The 19,657-nt window shown below is 44.7% G+C and overlaps 1 protein-coding gene across 23 annotated transcripts in view; it reads right to left on the bottom strand.

Annotated features, from left to right (window-relative positions):
* The window catches only part of KALRN (kalirin RhoGEF kinase), a 692,612-nt gene that overhangs the window by 459,494 nt on the left and 213,461 nt on the right, over positions 1 to 19,657 (bottom strand). For all 23 annotated transcript variants that reach the window (XM_027536336.1, XM_027536351.1, XM_027536368.1 and 20 more), the window contains exon 3: positions 19,325 to 19,439. In XM_027536336.1, the coding sequence (XP_027392137.1) occupies positions 19,325 to 19,439 (115 nt within the window). The remainder of the gene's footprint in view (positions 1 to 19,324; positions 19,440 to 19,657) is intronic.

Raw genomic sequence — 19,657 nt, 5'->3', positions numbered from 1 at the left:
TATTTGAATCTAGTCTGATTGCAGTATCTGTCGTGCTGCCTTGCCTCAGAGAGAAACAGAACACTTGAACCTGAAGAAACGTTAGTGCTTACCCTGCTGATCCTTCATTTCAGAGCTAAGGGCAGCGAATTCCAGAGGAGGGATGCGATTTGTTCAGAGTCACACAGTTGGGTGGATGTTTTGTATATTTAGCTTCCCTGGTGGCTCAGGTGATAAAAGCATCTGCTTGCAATGCAGGAGAGACGGGTTCAATCCCTGGGTCAGGAAGATCCCCTGGAGAAGGAAATGGCAACCCACTCCAGTTCTCTTGCCTGAAAAAGTCCATGGCTGGAGGAATCTCGTAGGCTATAGTCCATGGGGTCGCAAAGAGTCGGACACGACTGAGCGATTTCACTTCACTTTGTATATTTGAACCAGACATCCAGTTGTCAATCTGCCCGTTCCATATCTTCTATTAAGCCACAAGAAGTTTGGAACGGAGACATCAAGTAATCTGGTTTGCAGGGCCAGTATATCCTATTTTGAGCATCAAAGTTCCTTCCCTGGGAATGAGGACTCTGCTGTTTATGGTTCCACTGAGCTCTGGCAGTAGAGAGATAGCCTGATCCCCTGTGCCCCAGCTTCTGTGGTGCCAACTGAGATTTACCCCATATATATGAGTGCCTGACAGATTCTCACTTGGAATAGCTACTGGAATAAATGTAACAATGACCCATCCTGGTGGCAGGTGGGGGAGCAGAGATCAGCAATGAGTACCACTCCAGTGGAATAGGTGAGGAGGCCTCAAGGGCTTCTGCTTAGTGTGTGCTGATGGGAGCTGCTCAGGTGCTGTTAATTGTGGGGTACAGGGTGTGTCTGAATCCTAGTGTGGGGACCTGGGAAGGCCCAGAGCTTGGGCTATGATGGAGCAGAAGTAGATTTCAAATCAGACCTATTTTCCAAGGAAGGAGACAAACTGAACACTGGGGTAGAGGGCTGGACTGGTCACTGAGGAGGGAGTGAGGGACAGGACGGCCAAGACAGATGGGAGGACTTCCTGTCTCACAGGGCAGCAGGGCCCTACCACAACACAGCTCTGGCCCCACAGGAGCAAGCAGGACCCGAAACGCAGGATGATCTGGAGGGATGATGAAGTCTTACCACGGTGCACGGACAGTTCACAGCGAGCAACAGAAACCAGCAAAGTGTGGAATGAAGGGTAGCCCCAAGAAATCTCCCACTTCACACTTTCCTTAGAACTACACTCTACCCATGTCTCCCTGACATCATTTCAAGCTGAACTTCTCCATTCAGAATTTGAGCATCAAAAAAGGTCCTTGGAGTTCTGAGAAGAAAACCATGCCCTGACCCATTTGTGTCTGAGTTCTCAAGCCATTCCCAGGCCATGGAGAGTCCGTGGCTATGGGATCCCGATTTTGTTTCGCTCATTTTGTCTATCACGCTGATCTGTGTTAACCTGTTTTCTGCTCTTTGGTGCTATTCTAATAGCAGCTTTCTGCTGATTGCCCCAAACCACACCACACCCACTTTCTTAAACAACCAGAAATCAGCAGGTGTTAAAGAGAAGTGTTAAAGACACATTAGCACCTGCTTTAAGCTTTCTAAATGGTATAATCAGAACCAAAAAGAACATTGGAGGAGGCAGTGCCTTACAGAGCAATGAGCCACTCAAGAGAATATCCTGTAGTGAGTAGGAGATCAGTCACACAGACAGTTCTCAAATTCAGCCTGCACAGCATTAAGGTTCCTGTTTGGCTGCATGTGAAAAGAAGAGGAGAAGCTCAGAGAGGGGGGAGGGCTCCCGTGCTTGTCCTGTACCTCTTGGCAGACTCAGGGGTGTCTGTCCACTATCAGCTGGCTTTTATAAGGTGATTCATCTACCATCAAATCCTTATCAGGATCCATGTTAATCCATCCAGAGGGTTTTTTTTTTTCCTTCTATGTTTGTTTCTTTAAAAAAAAAAAAAATTATTTATTGTTAGCTGTCCCTGGTCTTCGCTGCTGCACAGCATTTTTTTCTCTAGTTGCTGTGAATAGGGGCTACTCTCTAGTTGGTGCATGGGCTTCTCATTGTGGTGGCTTCTTTTGTTGCAGAGCACAGGCTCTAGGATGTGCAAACTTCAGCAGTTGTGGCACGTGGGCTCAGCAGTTGTGGCATGTGGGCTCAGCAGTTGCAGCCCCCAGGCTCTAGAGTACAGGTTCAATAATTGTGGTGCACAGGCTTAGTTGCTCCACAGCATGTGGGATCTTCCCGGATCAGGGATCCAACCTATGTCTCCTACATTGGCAGGCGGATTCTTTATGTTTTGTTTCTGTATTTTGTTTTGATTTACTGGAAGACACTCTCTGTCCACTTTTCCAGGGTATGATTATTCCAAACAACTTGTGTCTTTTCTATCCAATTACCAACACATCTTTTGCCTCTGCACCTCTGATCTGTGATGCCAGGGCTACAGGGCAAAGCTCAGAGATGATCCTTTATCCAAAACAAAGTCTCAATCCTTTCTCTGTAATGTGGGGAGACTGACTAATTGGTCTCGGGTTTCGGCTCAGCAGTGTTTAAAAGTTCCCTGGAGATGTGAACATGCAGCCATGGTTAAGTGCCCCTACAATAAACATTCTAGAGATTTTCTTGCCTGTTTCTGGGTCTAAGAGCTCCCACTTGCCAGTTCCCCACCCTTGACTACCAGAAGCCAAGCCAACTCTTGCCCAACTCAGCATCCCAGGTAGATCTCTCAATGGAGTCCAAATAAAGAAGGGTTATGTTTTCTACTGCTTTAAAGTTTGCTGTCTAATTCCACCCAAATGAAACTGTTTTTAAAATAAAAAAAAAAGAAAAGAAATAAAACATTTTGACTGCAGCTGTGCCAGAGGCAGAGATGTAGCCGATTCTCTTTTCTATCCATGGACAGAGTGTGGTGAAGATTCAGGCCCCAAGATTACTCCCACATCCCCAAGTATGGCCATAAAGTAACAGGTCAATGGCCTAAAAAACACAGCAAGACCTCTGCACCCACAAACTGACTTATTCTCAATGCTGTCTTTAAAAACACTTTCTAAAAATAAAAAACCAAAAATGCTCAAAAAGAACAAGATTTTCCAGCCTACAGATAGTCAAAGGAGCATGCCATAGACTGAAAGGAGCTCCCAAGAAGAGTTCCAGAAGTGGCCCAACTAACAGTAAGATCAAAGTAAAAGGATGCAGCCTTCCAAAGGAAGGTACCTGTGGGGGCCAGCCTGGTTAGAGGCATATAAACCTAGAATGTGTTAACCTACCAGGTTATATTACCTGACAGTCTCACATTCTCTGAAACACAACTTCCATTCACCAAAGAAAGACACCTGCTTTCTAAGCCAGACTGGTCTGGGGCAGGGCACTTGGAAGGAGGTACTCTCAGCTAGGAGAAAAGGATCTGGGAAACTTGGGAGAAGCACCAGAACCATTGCTCCTAAAAGTTTGAGGCTGGCTGGCTAGAGAGAGCAGGTGGCAGAGGGGTGGGTCCAGGGGTGTGGGATGGAAACTGACATTTCCATTTCCCAACCTCAGCCTCCTGTCCTATTTCCTATTCTCCTTCATAGAGTTGTTCACCCCCTCCTTCTAGGGCATTCAGAATATGAAACAGAAATGAAATGGAAACCAAGGGAAAGAAAGAATGAATGAAAGCCCAAAACAGCAACCTCTCCACACTGCCCTCCCCTGCCGCTCCCTAGACCATCCCCAAGGCCATGCTCCTCTGGCCTTCACCATCTGCGCTTTCCCATAGTCAGGCCAGGTGAAAAATCAGGCATCTTTTTTTTTAACTTAAAAAAATATGCATCATTATAAATTGCTCATACTTCTGTGAGTAGTAGGCCAAAGACTGAATCCACATTCCAAAGACTGTAATCTAACCACAGTGTCTCAGTCACCCCAACTGTCAGACACAGGGAGCTTTTCCAAAGCCGGGAGACAGAGAAGAGAGTTGACCCAGGAGAGGCTGCAGCAATGTGCCATGTGCCGCCCCACCCACACAACAGGACTTCTTGCTCACTGCAATCTCTGTTGCCATCACCACTCTTCCTCCTCCTCTCACTGCACCCCCACCTCTCTCACCCTCTCAAGGGGATCCCCTCCTCTCCAGCTGGGCTCCACTTTCCTAGCAGGGCAGGTGGAATCCTCATTAATAAACCACACACTTCCTCCAGGAAATAATCATTGGTCAAAAGTGCCTGCATATGCCTCCTCTCCTCCCTGAGTAACAATCACTTTCTTGAAAGCCCACTGCTATCTCCCTGTACATACAGACAAATGCCCAAATAACCCATTAACACAGACCCCTCAGCTGTCTTTACGGTCACTGTCAGGGCCAGGTCCACTGGACTTTGCTGAGGCAGGAGCTTCACTTGGCGCAGAGCAGGCGGCCTCACCTAGCTTCTACCTTCTGACACCAGCCAGGGTCTCTGTGATTTCCATGGTGGAAAACCTCGGTAAGGCTCAGGCACAGGTGTAAACCTGAGAGCAGTGAGGGAGGGAGTGGAGACCCAAAGGAGAAAGTCAAGGGAGTGGGACATGTCTGGAATTTAAACTAAACAGGAAGGGCTCCTGCATGCCTTTGCCCTGACCCACAGCTAGCTTAGAGACTCTGAGAGCTTGTGGGTAAGGGGATAATTCCTCCACACAAGACTCCAGGGAGGCCCTGACCCCAGTGACTGTCAGTGACAGTTCAAGGTTGTAACCACCAGCCCCAGCAACACCACTGGCCAGCTGGCTGACCCTCAGCATCTCGCCACACTCTCTGAATAGCACTCCACCCTTTTAAAGTGAAGGGGTTGGCTTGGCTGACCTCTGCAATCCCTTCCTGCCTCAAATTCCAGGATCCTAATCCATCTACTTCTTTTGAAATTCAGTTCAGATTATACATCCAATAAACCGTCTCTGATGACGTCCACTGAACTGCTATGCTTATTTAACAACTGCCTAGAAAACGTATAGTTTGTTTTCTCCAGTGGGTCCTAGGATCTCTACCAGACTGAAAGCTTTTCCAAGGCCAAGAACTAGGTGCCCTCTCAGTCTGCAAGTTCAACCTGAAAAAAACCAGAGGATTATTTGAACATCATTTCTAAGTTGTTGTGTATGTAAACTAAACAATTGTCCCAATTATTCACAGATTTAAACCTGGACTGATTTGCAGGTGTCCTAATGGAATACTTTATGCCCATCGGGGCTAGGTCAGGGGGAGGAATGGTTCTTGCCTTTCTCCAGGTCCAAAACAGGGAATTTCTTCCTTAGTAAGTAAGTTCTGAAGTCTGAGTTTCCTGCAAAGGAAAACTGCCTCCAGTCTAGAAATGAGAGGACAGTCTCTTCTGGGACAGGGCATCAGGGTGGAGAGTGTCACAGCACAGGTTCAAACGTTGCCTGGAGCACCAGGCCAAGAGGAGTTTCCGTGCAAAACCTGGCACACAAATTGCTAGCATTGTAAACATGAGATTCCAGCTCAGGACTGCATGAAACAGTCTGAGATAAGAGGGAGAAAAATGTATTGGTTTTAGAGTTTTTCAATAGTTCTCAAAACCAAAGCTGGTCCTTGTTTGACCTAGAATAAGATGGGGGGTGGGGCAGAGGAGGCCCTGAGAGAAGGCGAAAGAGGGAGCAGGACCATCAGAGTGCACACTTGGATGATGTCAGTAAGTGACTCGGAAAAGCATTCGTCCTAGCTGAGTCACGGTGGCTCTGACAAAGCGCTCGTGTCTGGGTTCCGGAAGAAAAAGGGCTGGCTGTCACACTTGCTAGATATAGAAACAGGAATACTTCTTGTTGATGAGACAGCGTCCACTCCCAGCTCCCTGGCATGCTCCTCCACATTCTGTCCTCTGATAGAAGGCTCTGCAGTGGAGCCAGTCCACCCACCCAGCCCAGGCCCCCTGGGTACAGCCCCTTACAGAGGAAAGAAGACATCCCAAAGGAGCCCTGGGTCTGACTTCAGTGACTTCATGTCTGGAAAAGAGAGGCTGGCATTGGCTCTGATGGGATGAGAGGGTGAGACACTGCCCTTTTCTCTTGGGGCTCTCCCAGTCTAAGGGAATTCAGCCAACTTGCAAGGTGCTGCTCTGTAAACTTCCAGCCAAACAAGACCCACTGACCCGCCCTCAAGCTGTTTTCCATCTATCAGGGAAAAAGCTTTGTGAATAATCAGAACTCATGGAAGACAGGGGACCCATCACCACTACCTGATGGGTTTTCCAGTTTCAAAAGTCTTCTTCAAATTTTTTTCAAAGTATTTTGTTCTGTATAGGTGATGCCAGACTTTCAAGAGAGAAATTCTTTAAAAGTTGTTTTATCTAAAGCAATCCAAGGAGAGATAAGGTGGAGTAAAACAGGTAAGGGGGAAATCTCCTTCTTATAATAAAAGCTACAGGGACAAACTGGCATAGAGATTTCCCACACTAGTAAGTAGATACACCAGGATTATACTCTTTGCACCAAAAAGCCCTACATGGTGATTTTTTCTTGTTCTCCTTTCCCATGTTTGGAGAGAAAAAATAGAACCTTTAAGGGGAGGTTTGAAAAGACAAATTAAGATGTCAATCTTCAGTGTTTGTGGCTAATGCAAACAGTGAGGGAGACAGTAGAAATTTCAAGAGATAAGTATGCCTGGGGCACTGCAACTTCAAGTCTACCTAAGACTGAAGACAAACCAATAGGAGTGATTTTCTTTTTAAAAAAGGATTTTATTTTATAAAAGGAAGAATTGATATAGAGATTCTACATTATTTAAGCATTTTTACCCAAAATACCATTATTATAAAATTCTCAGTTTCAACTGGAAATTATTACATATTCAAGCTAAAGATTTCTACAAACATTATTTAATATTTCAATGTGAAAGTGTAAGTTGCCCAGCCAGGTCTGACTCTTTGCAACCCCATGGACTATACAGTCCATGGAATTCTCCAGGCCAGAATACTGGAGTAGGGTAGCCTTTCCCTTCTCCAGGGGATCTTCCCAACCCAGGGACTGAACCCAGATCTCCCACATTCTTTACCAGCCCATGGACTATACAGTCCATGGAATTCTCTAGGCCAGAATACTGGAGTAGGGTAGCCTTTCCCTTCTTCAGGGGATCTTCCCAACCCAGGGACTGAACCCAGATCTCCCACATTCTTTACCAGCTGAGCCACAAGGGAAGCCCAAGAATACTGGAGTGGGTAGCCTATCCCTTCTCTAGCAGATCTTCCCAACTCAGGAATTGAACCAGGGTCTCCTGCATTGTAGGCAGATTCTTTACCAACTGAGCTATCAGGGAATTTAATATTAAACTCATCCCGTAGTTCAGGAAAAATAATTATCACTTAGTGATTACTTAAGTTTAAATGTTTCAATAAAAATTTAAAAAGTAAAGCCTAGAAAATCTAAGGTCTAAGGAGGAGAGAGCATAATATTTGGAGCCCTTGACAAAATCCACCTGTATCTTCCCTGGAGAAGGAATGGCAACCCACTCCAGTATTCTCGCCTGGAAAATCCCATGGACAGAGGAACAGCTACAGTCTATGGGGTGGCAGGGAGTCACACATGACTTAGCGTCTACACCACACAAACCATCTCCATCTTCCAGGCAGCTGAGCTAATGTACTCCACCACTTGGTGGCAGCATACCTAAACTGCCAGAGTGTGTAAAGGGTAAAGTGTTAGCAGTTCAGCTGTGTATGACTCTGCAACCCCATGGAATGTGGCTCACCAGGCTGCTCTGTCCGTGGAATTCTCCAGGCAAGATTACTGGAGTAGGTTGCCATTTTATACATATATAAGGCTTCCCTAATGGCTCAAATAGTAAAGAATCAGTCTGCCATGCAAGAGATCCAGATTTGATCCCTGGGTCGGGAAGATCCTCTGGAGAAAGAAATGACTACCTACTAAAGTATTCTTGCCTAGAGAACTCCATGGACAGAGGAGGCTAGCAGGCTACAGTCCAAGTGGTCGCAAAGAGTTGGACACGACTGAGAAACTAAGTTTCACTTTCATACATATATAATAAAGGCAGTCGCAACAAAACTAATGGAGAAGGCAATGGCACCCCACTCCAGTACTCTTGCCTGGAAAATCCCATGGATGGAGGAGCCTGGTAGGCTGCAGTCCATGGGGTCTCAAAGAGTCGGACACAACTGAGCGACTTCACTTTCACTTTCCACTTTCATGCATTGGAGAAGGAAATGGCAACCCACTCCAGTGTTCTTGCCTGGAGAACCCCAGGGATGGAGGAGCCTGGTAGGCTGCAGTCTATGGGGTCACACAGAGTCGGACATGACTAAAGCGACTTAGCAGCAGCAACAAAACTAAACTGACATAACATGAAGTGTCAGCATCCAATATATTCCTCCCAAACATGCACTCATCTCACATGCTGACAAAATAATGCTCAAAATTCTCCAAGCTAGGCTTCAACAGTGTGTGAACCTAGAACTTCCTGATGTACAAGCTGGATTCAGAAAAGGCAGAGGAACCAGAGACCAAATTGCCAACATCCACTGGCTCATAGAAAAAGCAAGAGAATTCCAAAAAAAAAACATCTACTTCTGCTTCCTTGACTACACTAAACCTTTTGACTGTGTGGATCACAACAAACTGTGGAAAATTCTTCAAGAGATGGGAATACCAGACCACCTTACCTGCCTCCTGAGAAATATGTATGCAGGTCAAGAAGCAACGATTAGAACTGGACTTTGAACAAAGGACTGGTTCCAAATTGGGAAAGGAGTACATCAAGGCTGTATATTGTCATCCTGTTTATTAAACTTCTACAGAGAAGGTGATGGCACCCCACTCCAGTATTCTTGCCTGGAAAATCCCATGGACGGAGGAGCCTGGTAGGCTGTAGTCCGTGGGGTTGCGAAGAGTCGGACACGACTGAGCGACTTCACTTTCACTTTTTCCTTTCATGCATTGGAGAAGGAAATGGCAACCCACTCCAGTGTTCTTGCCTGGAGAATCCCAGGGACAGGAGAGCCTGGTGGGCTGCCGTCTATGGGGTTGCACAGAGTCGGACACGACTGAAGCGACTCAGCAGCAGCAGCAGCATGCAGAGTGCATCATGCAAAATGCTGGGCTGGATGAAGCACAAGCTAGAGTCAAAATTGCTGGGAGAAATAACCTCAGATATGCAGGTGACACCACCCTTATGGCAGAAAGCGAAGAGGAACTAAAAGCCTCTTGATGAAAGTGAAAGAGGAGAGGGAAAAAGCTGGCTTAAAACTCAATATTCAAAAAACTAAGATCAAGGCATCTGGTCCCATCACTTCATGGCAAATAGATGGGGGAATAATGGAAACAGTGACAGACTTTATTTTCTTAGGCTCCAAAATCACTGCAGATGGTGACTGCAGCCATGAAATTAAAAGATGCTTGCTCCTTGGAAGAAAAGCTATGACCAACCTAGACAGCATATTAAAAAGCAGAAACCTTACTTTGCTGATAAAGGTCTGTCTAGTTGAACCTATGGTTTTTCCAGTGGTCATGTATGGATGTGAGAGTTGCACCATAAAGAAAGCTGAGCACTGAAGAATTGCTTTTGAACTGTGGTGTTGAAGAAGACTCTTGAGAGTCCCTTGGACTGCAAGGATATCCAACCAGTCCATCCTAAAGGAAGTCAGTCATGAATATTCATTGGAAGGACTGATGCTAAAGCTGAAACTCCAATACTCTGGCCACTTGATGCGAATAACTGACTCATTAGAAAGACTCAGAGGCTGGGAAAGATTAAAGGCAGGAGAAGAAGGGGACAACAGAGGATGAGATGGTTGGATGGTATCACCGACTCATGAGTTTGAGCAAGCTCTGGGAGTTGGCGATGGACAGGGAAGCCTGGAGTGCTGCAGTCCATGGGGTTGCAAAGGGTTGGACGTGACTGAGTGACTGAACAGAACTGAAACATACACAACCCCAAATACCAGTGAGGGGCATCTGATAGAACCTAACCAATGACAGGTGAAGAGAGAAATAGAAACATGTTGAAAATATTTACATAATGAGAGAGGGAATACGTATGCTTAGTTGCTCAGTCGTGTCTGACTCTTTGTGACCCCATGGACTGTAGCCTGCCAGGCTACAGAAAGCTGGGTCCCAGAATCCATAGGATTCTCCAGGCAAGAATATTGGAGTGGATTGCCATTCCCTTCTCCAGGGGATCTTACTGACTCAGGGATCGAATCTGGGTCTCCTGCAATGCATGCAGATTTTTTACCGTCTGAGCCACCAGGAAAGCCCCAAAGGGGGAGGGAGAAACAACCCCAAATCTGGAACCCACAAAGTGAAAAATACATCCTTCTTCCTCAATGCCAAGCTCTCTCTCTGGTATCCATATTTAGGGATCTCCCTCACTTACAACATTCCAGACAAATGAATTTGAATGAAATTTAAATCATCCTGATTCCCCAGCATGAATTCCTGAAAAATCTGAATACTCTGGAACTTATTTCACCTGCAATGCAGAAGTTTACCTAATCTAAGTGGAAACAGCAACATTAGCTTCCTAATCAGCCTGCTGTCGGTAAGCCATAGATCTCTGAATCCTAAGAGAGCGAGCAAATGACTGTACCTAAGCTTTAGAGGCTCGTTCAACATTGCTGCCCAGAAACAAACTCCAAGGAGACCCAACTTTCTCAGCGGAAGGCAGATGAGGACCTCAGCTCAGACGAGAGCAGAGGAGATTAACTACCACTTTATGCCAAGCCAGGAACTCAGTGCACAACCAGCCAAGGAGATGAAATATACCCAGAGGCAAAACAAAAGATTCACCAAGGGCAAAAGCAATTAAGTCATCATAGATTTCTTATCAGATTTGAACTTTAATGTATGGTCCCCCTTTCAACATTCCTATTAGTTTAGGCAAGTTAAAGGAATCCTCCCCTGGACGACCCCAAAGGGCAATTCTTTTATTCTTTCAAATCCAGGGATAGGTTTAAGTGCATAACCCTAAATTAGGGTTCTTGATGATGGTAATGACAATGTTTTCACAGGGGGTTCTGGTCAGTGAGGAGTGTAAAAACTTAAATTTGGAGAAACAAAAAGACTTGGAAGTCTATAGCAAGGCATACCGGAACTATAAATTGGGAAATTTGGAAAGAAACGTGGCAATGCAGATCACTAGCCTTAAAAAAATCCAAAATTGCCACGAAACCATTTAAACCATTTAAACCATTTAAAATGTAGACAAAGGTTCATACACCAAGAAGTTTACTGAGAGTCATTTATAGCAATGAAGTTTTTAGAAATGACTTGGCTATCTAATGATAAGGTTAATTAGAATATGGTGTATCCAAAGATATACTATTATGCATAAAATGTTATGAAAATATTCTTAGGGTATAATAGTAAGTGGGATAAAACATGAAGCAAAATTAAATAAACAATATGATTCAATTCTGCTTTACAAAATCTCCAATAAAAAGAGATAGAAAGAAAAATGTCAATATATTAATTGTTTATATTTCTAGAGGGTAGAGTTACAAGTGACTTAAAAATTTTTTCTATTTTCTGCATTTATTTTTATAATAAATAAATAGTTTTCTAATTTTAAAATAGGCCAAGACTTTATCACACTATTAGGTGTATATATATATATATATATATATATATATATACCCATTAATTCAGTATTTATTATAGTGATGATATACTCCTAGATGATACTGATCTTATTACTATTACTACTATTCCTTTTAGCTCTTATTCTAACCTTAACCATTATTGTAACATTGACTTTAAGGGACTTCCCCTAATAGCTCGGTTGGTAAAGAATCTGCCTGCAATGCAGGAGACCCTAGTTCGATTCCTGGGTCAGGAAGATCCGATGGAGAAGGGAAAGGCCACTCCAGTATTCTGGCCTGGAGAATTCCATGGACTGTATAGTCCACGGGGTCACAAAGAGTCAAACACGACAGAGCGACTTTCATGGGACGGGCCCAATTTAAGGACTTTTCTGTAGCTCAAATGGTAAAGAATCTGCCTGCAATGCAGGAAACCAGGGTTCGATCCCTGGGTTGGGAAGTTTCTCTGGAGAGTGAAGTGAAGTCTCTCAGTCATGTCCGACTCTTTGCAACCCCATGGACTGTAGCCTATCAGGCTCCTCTGTCCGTGGGATTTTCCAGGCAAGGGTGCTGGAGTGGATTGCCATTTCCTTCTCCAGGGGATCTTCCCGACCCAGGAATGGAACCCGGGTCTCCCGCATTGCAGGCAGACGTTTTACCATCTGAGCCACCAGGGAAGCCAGGGACTGGCAATCCACTCCAGTATCCTCGCCTGGAGAATTCCATGGACAGAGAAGCCTGGTGGGCTACAGTCCATGGGATCACAAAGAGTTGGACATGACTGAGCGATTAAGACACACAAACTTGACTTTGATAAAGTTGTGCTAGACACAGTGAAGGACAAATAACAAAACAAGGTCCCCACTGCCAAGCAAGAAAAGGGAAAGAAATCGGCCATCAGCCCCTGCTGTGTGCCAAGACCTTGGCTAGGTACCTTACATGTGTTCTTACGTGATCCCCACTACCTTTATGTCTGGTGATATCTGTGCCTATTTTATAGGTGAGGAAATTTGTCAGCTACATGTACATTTCTCCTCCCAGAGGGGAAGGTTCAGAGGTTCATTCTTCCTGGGCTGGAACACTCTGCATAATTTCCAAGATCAGTAATTGTCCTTGAGGCCACTCCTTCCTCCTCTACTAGTCCATAGTTCCACTCCCAACAAGTCAGTGGCAATGTCCAAAGTCCCTTCTATGGGTCACCTTGAAGATGCACGTGAAGAAAAAACAACACTCCCCTCTCCATCAGGGGTCCTTTTGTCCAGTGCTGGGTCCTTGATTCATCACCTAAAGGCGTTTACTGGAAGCATTTCTGGAATAATGAGAGCAGCTTCTCATAGTTACGTTATGACCACATGGTTTCTGACTCTGATTGTCCAGGTTATTGTTCTCCAGGGAATCACAAATGCTTGTCTCTGCATTTGAAGCATCACAGTAGGCTCTTCAGGGTTTCCACAAGCACCCCCTGGGCCCTCTGCCTCAGGAGACACCAGCATAGACACACACCTGCCAAGTCTGGCAGTGGCATGGTCAAGAAAGTGAACTAACTTCAAAATGCCTATCGGCTGACTGCTAAGTAATGCCAGAATCATGCTTCTGATATCAGAGCAATGCAAGATCACTCCAGGCAGGTGACTGAGTGAAAGAAACATCTCAGACCCACGGAAACAGAACAGGATGAGCACCCTAGAATACAATGGAGACCACCCCCACCTATCCAGTTTATATGTTCAGGGTCCCTACTACAGACTTTCACTCATCTCTTTAAACAGTTTCCAAGGTCTTCAGTGCTTTAATTTTTTCACAGCATCCCTCAGTGTAATTCACACTTAAAAACCTTTGACTGTTCATCCACAGATGAGCATAAATGAATAGAACTGTGTGTCTAAAACTGAGCACACATACATGGGAGAGGAAGTTTGAGGCACCAACCCCCACCTCCATCACCCTGCACACCCACAGCCACCACGGGTGTCTTGGCCAGCAGAAACCTGAGCTTCAGACAATCACCACCTGCATTTCCCACCTGCAACAACCTTCATACTTAGAATCTAAAGAGTATCTTGGACGACACAGGTTTGATGGGACACCACTGCCCACCATAATTAGAATCATCCACCCTTCTTCTCAGAGAAGGCAATGGCACCCCACTCCAGTACTCTTGCCTGGAAAATCCCATGGACAGAGGAGCCTGGTAGGCTGCAGTCCATGGGGTCGCAAAGAGTCAGACACGACTGAGCGACTTCACTTTCACTTTTCACTTTCATGCATTGGAGAAGGAAATGGCAACCCACTCCAGTGCTGTTGCCTGGAGAATCACAGGGACGGGGGAGCCTGGTGGGCTGCTGTCTATGGGGTCGCACAGAGTCGGACATGACTGAAGTGACTTAGCAGCAGCAGCAGCATACGTAAGCAATAAAAGATATTTAAAAGGGATCTGGAAAAGGATAAGATTTAGGCAAATGTCTTCATTGGCTCTATTTTCTGAACTTTACATCACATTCTTTGCAGTCTTCTTTAATTGATGGGGCTTCCCTGATAGCTCAGCTGGTAAAGAATCTGCCTGCAGTGCTAGATACCCTGGTTCAATTCCTGGGTTGAAAAGATCTGCTGGAAAAGGGATAGGCTACCCACTCTGGTATTTGTGTGCTTGCCTGGTGGCTTAGCTGGTAAGGAATCTGACTGGAATGCAGGAAACCTGAGTTCAATCCCTGGGTTGGGAAGATCCCCTGGAGAAGGGAATAGCTACCCACTCTCATATTCTGGCCTGGAGAATTCCATGGACTGTGTAGTCCATGGGGTTGCAAAAGTCAGACACAACTGAGCAACTTTCATTTTCACTTTCACTTTCAGATCAAAGGGCAAGATACCACCGGCACATCTCAACAGGCCCTTACAACAGACACATTCAGTGATGATAGATTCCATAGCTTGGGTTCTCTCATGCTGAATACAGTGGGAGGAAATCCTTGCAGCTTTCACCCCTTCATCTTTTAACTTTCTGGCCCTCTCTATTTATTTCTATTTTCTGGTGACACTGCACAAAGACAGTGCTGGCTATAAGCCCAATTTATCTGTTGCTGAAATTGTAGAATAAGAACAAATTATCAGGTAATAAGCTGAATATTGGCACGTTGGTTTGATTGACATTACAGAATATCCCATCATTATTTCTTGTCATTTTTCCTCACCAGTGTGATACCTGTATTCCCTGCTAGAACACTCAGCATCTCAGCAGCATTGCTATTAAGTGCCAGATACATCAAGGTGCTAACAATCAGTGCCCAGAGGAGCCACAGAAAGCTGATCATGACAAAGCAGGATAACAATGAAGAAGAGGAAGAATACAATGCAATAAAAATAACCTGGGATTTCTTTACTAGATACTTAGAAATTTCTATTCCAAGCATATGGTCAACTCCCAATAATCACAGTGGGTAGACTATCCATACTATGAGCAATGCTCGGGCAACTACTCTCAGCCTAGATTTTGTCTCTCAGTTTCTAGGGACACTCATCCACTGCTTGTTTCTGAGTATTTCTTTCCCACTCCTTTCATGTAAAAGTAATTACAAGCAGATATCAAGGCAGAAGGACTAAAAAGTCAGATAAGTATAGGATGGATGAGAGAAAAGATAACACAAGTTTACCAAGATCCCTAACTGTGCTTCAGTTTATGGTAGGCACTCAATAAATATTTGTTGAATTAAGTGAATGAAGTTATCAGAAAGTTGAATTAGGAGACTTTTAAGGCTTTTCTTCCTACCCTAATTTCATCACTCCTCAAAATAAGATAACAGAAATCTCGGAGAAGCCCCAGGAGATAGATGTTCAGACTCATCAGGAGCAAAAAAGGGAAGTTGGAAAGGACTCATCGCAGGCTGAGATGGATTCCAAAAGAGTAACTGCTGCTGTCACAGTCACACTCTAGAATCATGTTTAGCCCCACCCAGAATGCAAGGGGACTGGAAAAGAGTTCTCTTAGAATTTAAGACACACACAAGATCTGAAGCGAAATTCCAGGCCTTAAATAATTTAGGGGATTTGAGAAAGAGAGTATGTTTATGGGGTGGTAATACTGTTTTGAGGTTATAGATGTCTATAACGTGTTTTCCCCCAGTATCATAGAAACACAGAATTCAGGGCAGGGAAGTTTCTTAGAAATGATCTGATCGGCCTCCAACCCACTGTAGAAGTCTTGGACAGGAAGCTCACTTTCTCCAGGGGCAGCGGCAGCAGTGCTGGACAGCTCCCACCTGGGCAGATCGTCTCTCCACTTCAGGTCCCGACCTCTCTAACTTCTACCCGTTGATGCGACAGAGACCATGCCTGTTCCCGCCTCTTAGGGGCAGCACAGCTCTCCTGATACCTGAAGTCAGGAGTCACTTGTCTTCCATTTTCACCCCCACCAGAAAACATCCTTCAACTGCAGAAACAGTTTGTGGATCCCTTAGTATGCTGCTCTCCTGACAATATTCTAACTGGTCCACATAGCTCCTAAAAAGGAGCTGGCAAGGTTCAGTGTAGCAGACTGAATGCAGTGGCCCAGACATAACCTGTTGGGACTTTTTCTTCCCATTCATTTCATACAACCATCCTTCTTCCCAGACTCTCTTGGGTTTTTGTTCCCTTTAGCTAGCAGAAACCTTTTCCTTTTAAATCGCTTACAATCTGTTCTGTCCCACTTTTGCTTAACAGGTCAGAAATAAGTTCTTTTAATTGTTCACTTTCTGTTTAGAGTATGCAGTAGCTGCATGGATATGATAAACCTACCAGAAAGAAAATCACACCCTTCATATTTATAAAGGGCACACTGTAATAACTCATAAATTATCACAACCCTCTGTTTAATCACCTATTCTAGAACAGTGCCCAAAGTGGCCATCGAGCTGATTGGTCCCTTAGATTCTGGGATCCTCTTTCATCACTTATTGACCTGTTTGCTTGTCTTCTCTTGCTTCATCCCTACCCTACCAGCACAGTTATATACTGTACTGTCCTTTATGGTCACTGGTTTGGCACTCAGTAGGCAAATACTTAGGTTTTTCCTAACTTTCTCAAAATGTCTGTTCCTGCTCACCATGAATCCTAAATCAGCCTGGCTTATAGAGGCTCTAAATATTTGTAAAATAAATAAATGATAAATGCTTGAATAAATGAGTGTCACCCACAGGTGATTACCCCAGTCTGAAGAGCACATTCCACCTGACAGAAGCCTAGCTTTATAGCCTCCTTGGCCATGACCCAGAATAGTCTATTTCTTCTAGTCAGTGTCACCTGCCTAAATCTAGCTGTTCATTTTTGCAGATTCCTTTCTTTCCAAAGCCAGGGCTAAGCAGAAGAATGGCAACACTATCTGGTGTGCTAAGTGCTTCAGTTTCCTCCCCAGACCTCACTGTCATTGGAATAACCCTGTTCAAGGTTTTGTTTCCAACAGTCATCATGTGTGAACTTGTGGCCAACAGAACTAGGAAGCGATAGGTGGGCATGACTAGTTGGTAAGCTCTTCAGCCTGCCAGGTACACACACTCCTGGTAAACACAGGCCCCTTGGGAGGGAGGCAGCAGGCATCCCTGAACAATTTTTCCCACTGAAAGTAGCAACAGCATTTTTGCCTCCCACCTGCCAGAACCTGTGAACCTTTTCTGTTATCAGGAGCCTAGGATGCAATGCTTAGGACTACCCTCAGGGAAGCAAAAAGCCTGAATCTACTATGCTCTTTCCATGATAACCTATTGTTTATACTTTTTCATGACCTTCCTCCCAGCTCTTCTTGAGTTTTGTTCTCCTTTACCTAGTAGAAATCTTTTCCTTTTTAATTGCTTCCAATCCTTTTTGTCCCAGCTTTGCTTAACAGTCAGAATTAATAAAATGTTCTTCCAATTCTTTCGCTTACTATTAAAGAAAAGAAGAGTGTGCATTAGCTTCAGGGATGTGATAAACCTATCAGAAACAAAAACATACCCTTCAGGATCCCAAATTTCTTCTGACTCTGAAAGAACTAAGAGTCTGTCATGGGTCCCCATGAAAACTCTTCCTGTAAATTGCTTTAGGAAATGCTTGGTGTTATGCCTGTTAGTAGTATACTTGGGAAAGATGCCTTTAAAATTGCTTAGCCCCTCAATGGCTAAATTGCTAAATTACCTACATCAATCATGGGTTATTTAATTCATCTCCTTGCCTCCAAGACAGATGGGAATATTTCTTCTGAATAAAGACCTCCTAAGGGGGTGGGGGGCGGGCGGGGAACCTTCTGTTCTATTCTTTATCCAACTCTCTTATACTCATAGTTTAGAAGCTCTTCTTTGGATACAACCTAAGTCCATTTCATTGGAGCTTAAGACTTCTTACCTTTATTCTGGTTCTCTGTGGATACCATAAAGAAAAAAAAAAGCCATCATTTGACATCTATTTGTTCACAGCCTTCTGCTCAGAGCTCTTCATTCTGTTCAACATCCTTCCAAGCATTTGATGACTGCCCTTAAATCCCCTTTACCACCTGCCCACCACCATCCACCAATCCTTATACATGTGTCTCCCCCATAGCTCTTTCAAATGCAGTGATTGCCTCAATTGACATCTGTTTCAAGAACTTAATCAGCACGTTCAACAATTATCCAAGGTCTCCCCGCAAAGGCAGAGCTCCTCTGTACAATTTACTGCTTCCTCTATAAAATGCAGAGAGACAAGATGAAAGTTCTAAAAGCCCCAGGCACCACTTCTTATTTGCCACAACAAACACTTGACAGACTCCAACCCCACTAAGTCAGAGAACAGAGTTCTCACTGACCGTGAACAAGGATGGGGAGAGCACCAGGGTAGGAGTCAGGAGGGCTCTGAACCAAGCTCTGCCACTGACCACCACCACCCCGTAAGCAACTCCAATCCCACACAGATGTTGTTTCCAAAGTAAAACACGACATGTATTTGCTTGGATTACTTCTCAGGGCTCTTCTGGCTCTCACATTCCATGTTCCTCTAACCATGCAAAGGCCTCTCCTCCACCTTCTTAAAAGATAAATTCCATGTCCCTAGCATGTCTACCTTGCCACCCTCTGAGCGCAGCACCACCTAGAAACACTCAGAAACCAGTGTTTCTCAATCATTTTTTAAAATCATCATCCTGCCACAAAAGAGGCTTTTTATACTTTTTTCCTTAATCAGCCCCAATGAGATTTTAATACCATGAATATATTGTATATATGTTTATGCACTATATATTTAACTGTGCTTAATACATGAAAGTTTTTTTCTGTGTGTGTGCTGTACACAAGAACCAATTCGCATCCCCCTTGGAGGCAATATTGCCCCCATTGAAAATTCATGACCTAGATCGAGCTGAAGGCTGCCTCTTGAATGATATAAGTGGAGCTATTTGCCCTAAACTCTAAAAGCCACAAACATATTCAAAAGCCAGAGGTTTTTTAGAAAAAAATCCATTACACAAGCCAGAGTGGAATCAGCCAGAATTTCCATTTCCCCAAGGCAAAGAATGGCTTCCCATCCCTGCCCCCACAGGCCACACTGTCACCTGTTCCAGGGCCTGTCCTGGTCCTCTACGCCTGGAAACTTCACCTCTGCCCATGGTTCCAGCATCCAGCTTCCACTTTGTTCATATGAATCCCAGCAGTAACAATGGGAATGCTGGGAATGAGGTGAACAATAGGTATTGACGTAACAGAAATAATTAGAATCCATTCCAAGGGCAGACAGCTTACTTGCATCAGGCCAGCTTCCCCCTCTCTCCCCTGCAGAACTTTCACCTTACCTTGGCACGCTGGCCAGATAGGTCACCAGTTTCCGCAGGTCTTCCTGTCTTATTCTGTCATGATTGCTGCGAGCAGGGAAGGTCAGGATGGGTCCACCTCGCTTATCACGGCCCCCTGCAAGGAAGAGAAGGATGTTTAAGAAAAACCAGCTAGAAACTGCCACAGAGGAAAAAGAATTCTCCTGAGTGCTAGATAAAACAGGCAGAAAGATGGTACCCAGAGAAATCTGGTCACTGCCTTGGGCAAGGGCAAGGAGTTTAGATTCGTGACCTTGGGCAAGTCTTTTGACATCTCTGTTGCCTCATCTGCAAAATGCAGATGAAAATAATGAT

Source organism: Bos indicus x Bos taurus, chromosome 1 (assembly GCF_003369695.1).
Source record: "Bos indicus x Bos taurus breed Angus x Brahman F1 hybrid chromosome 1, Bos_hybrid_MaternalHap_v2.0, whole genome shotgun sequence".
Taxonomy (NCBI): domain Eukaryota; kingdom Metazoa; phylum Chordata; class Mammalia; order Artiodactyla; family Bovidae; genus Bos; species Bos indicus x Bos taurus.
Note: the sequence above shows the minus strand (reverse complement) of the source record. Positions and strands in the feature narration are given on the sequence as shown.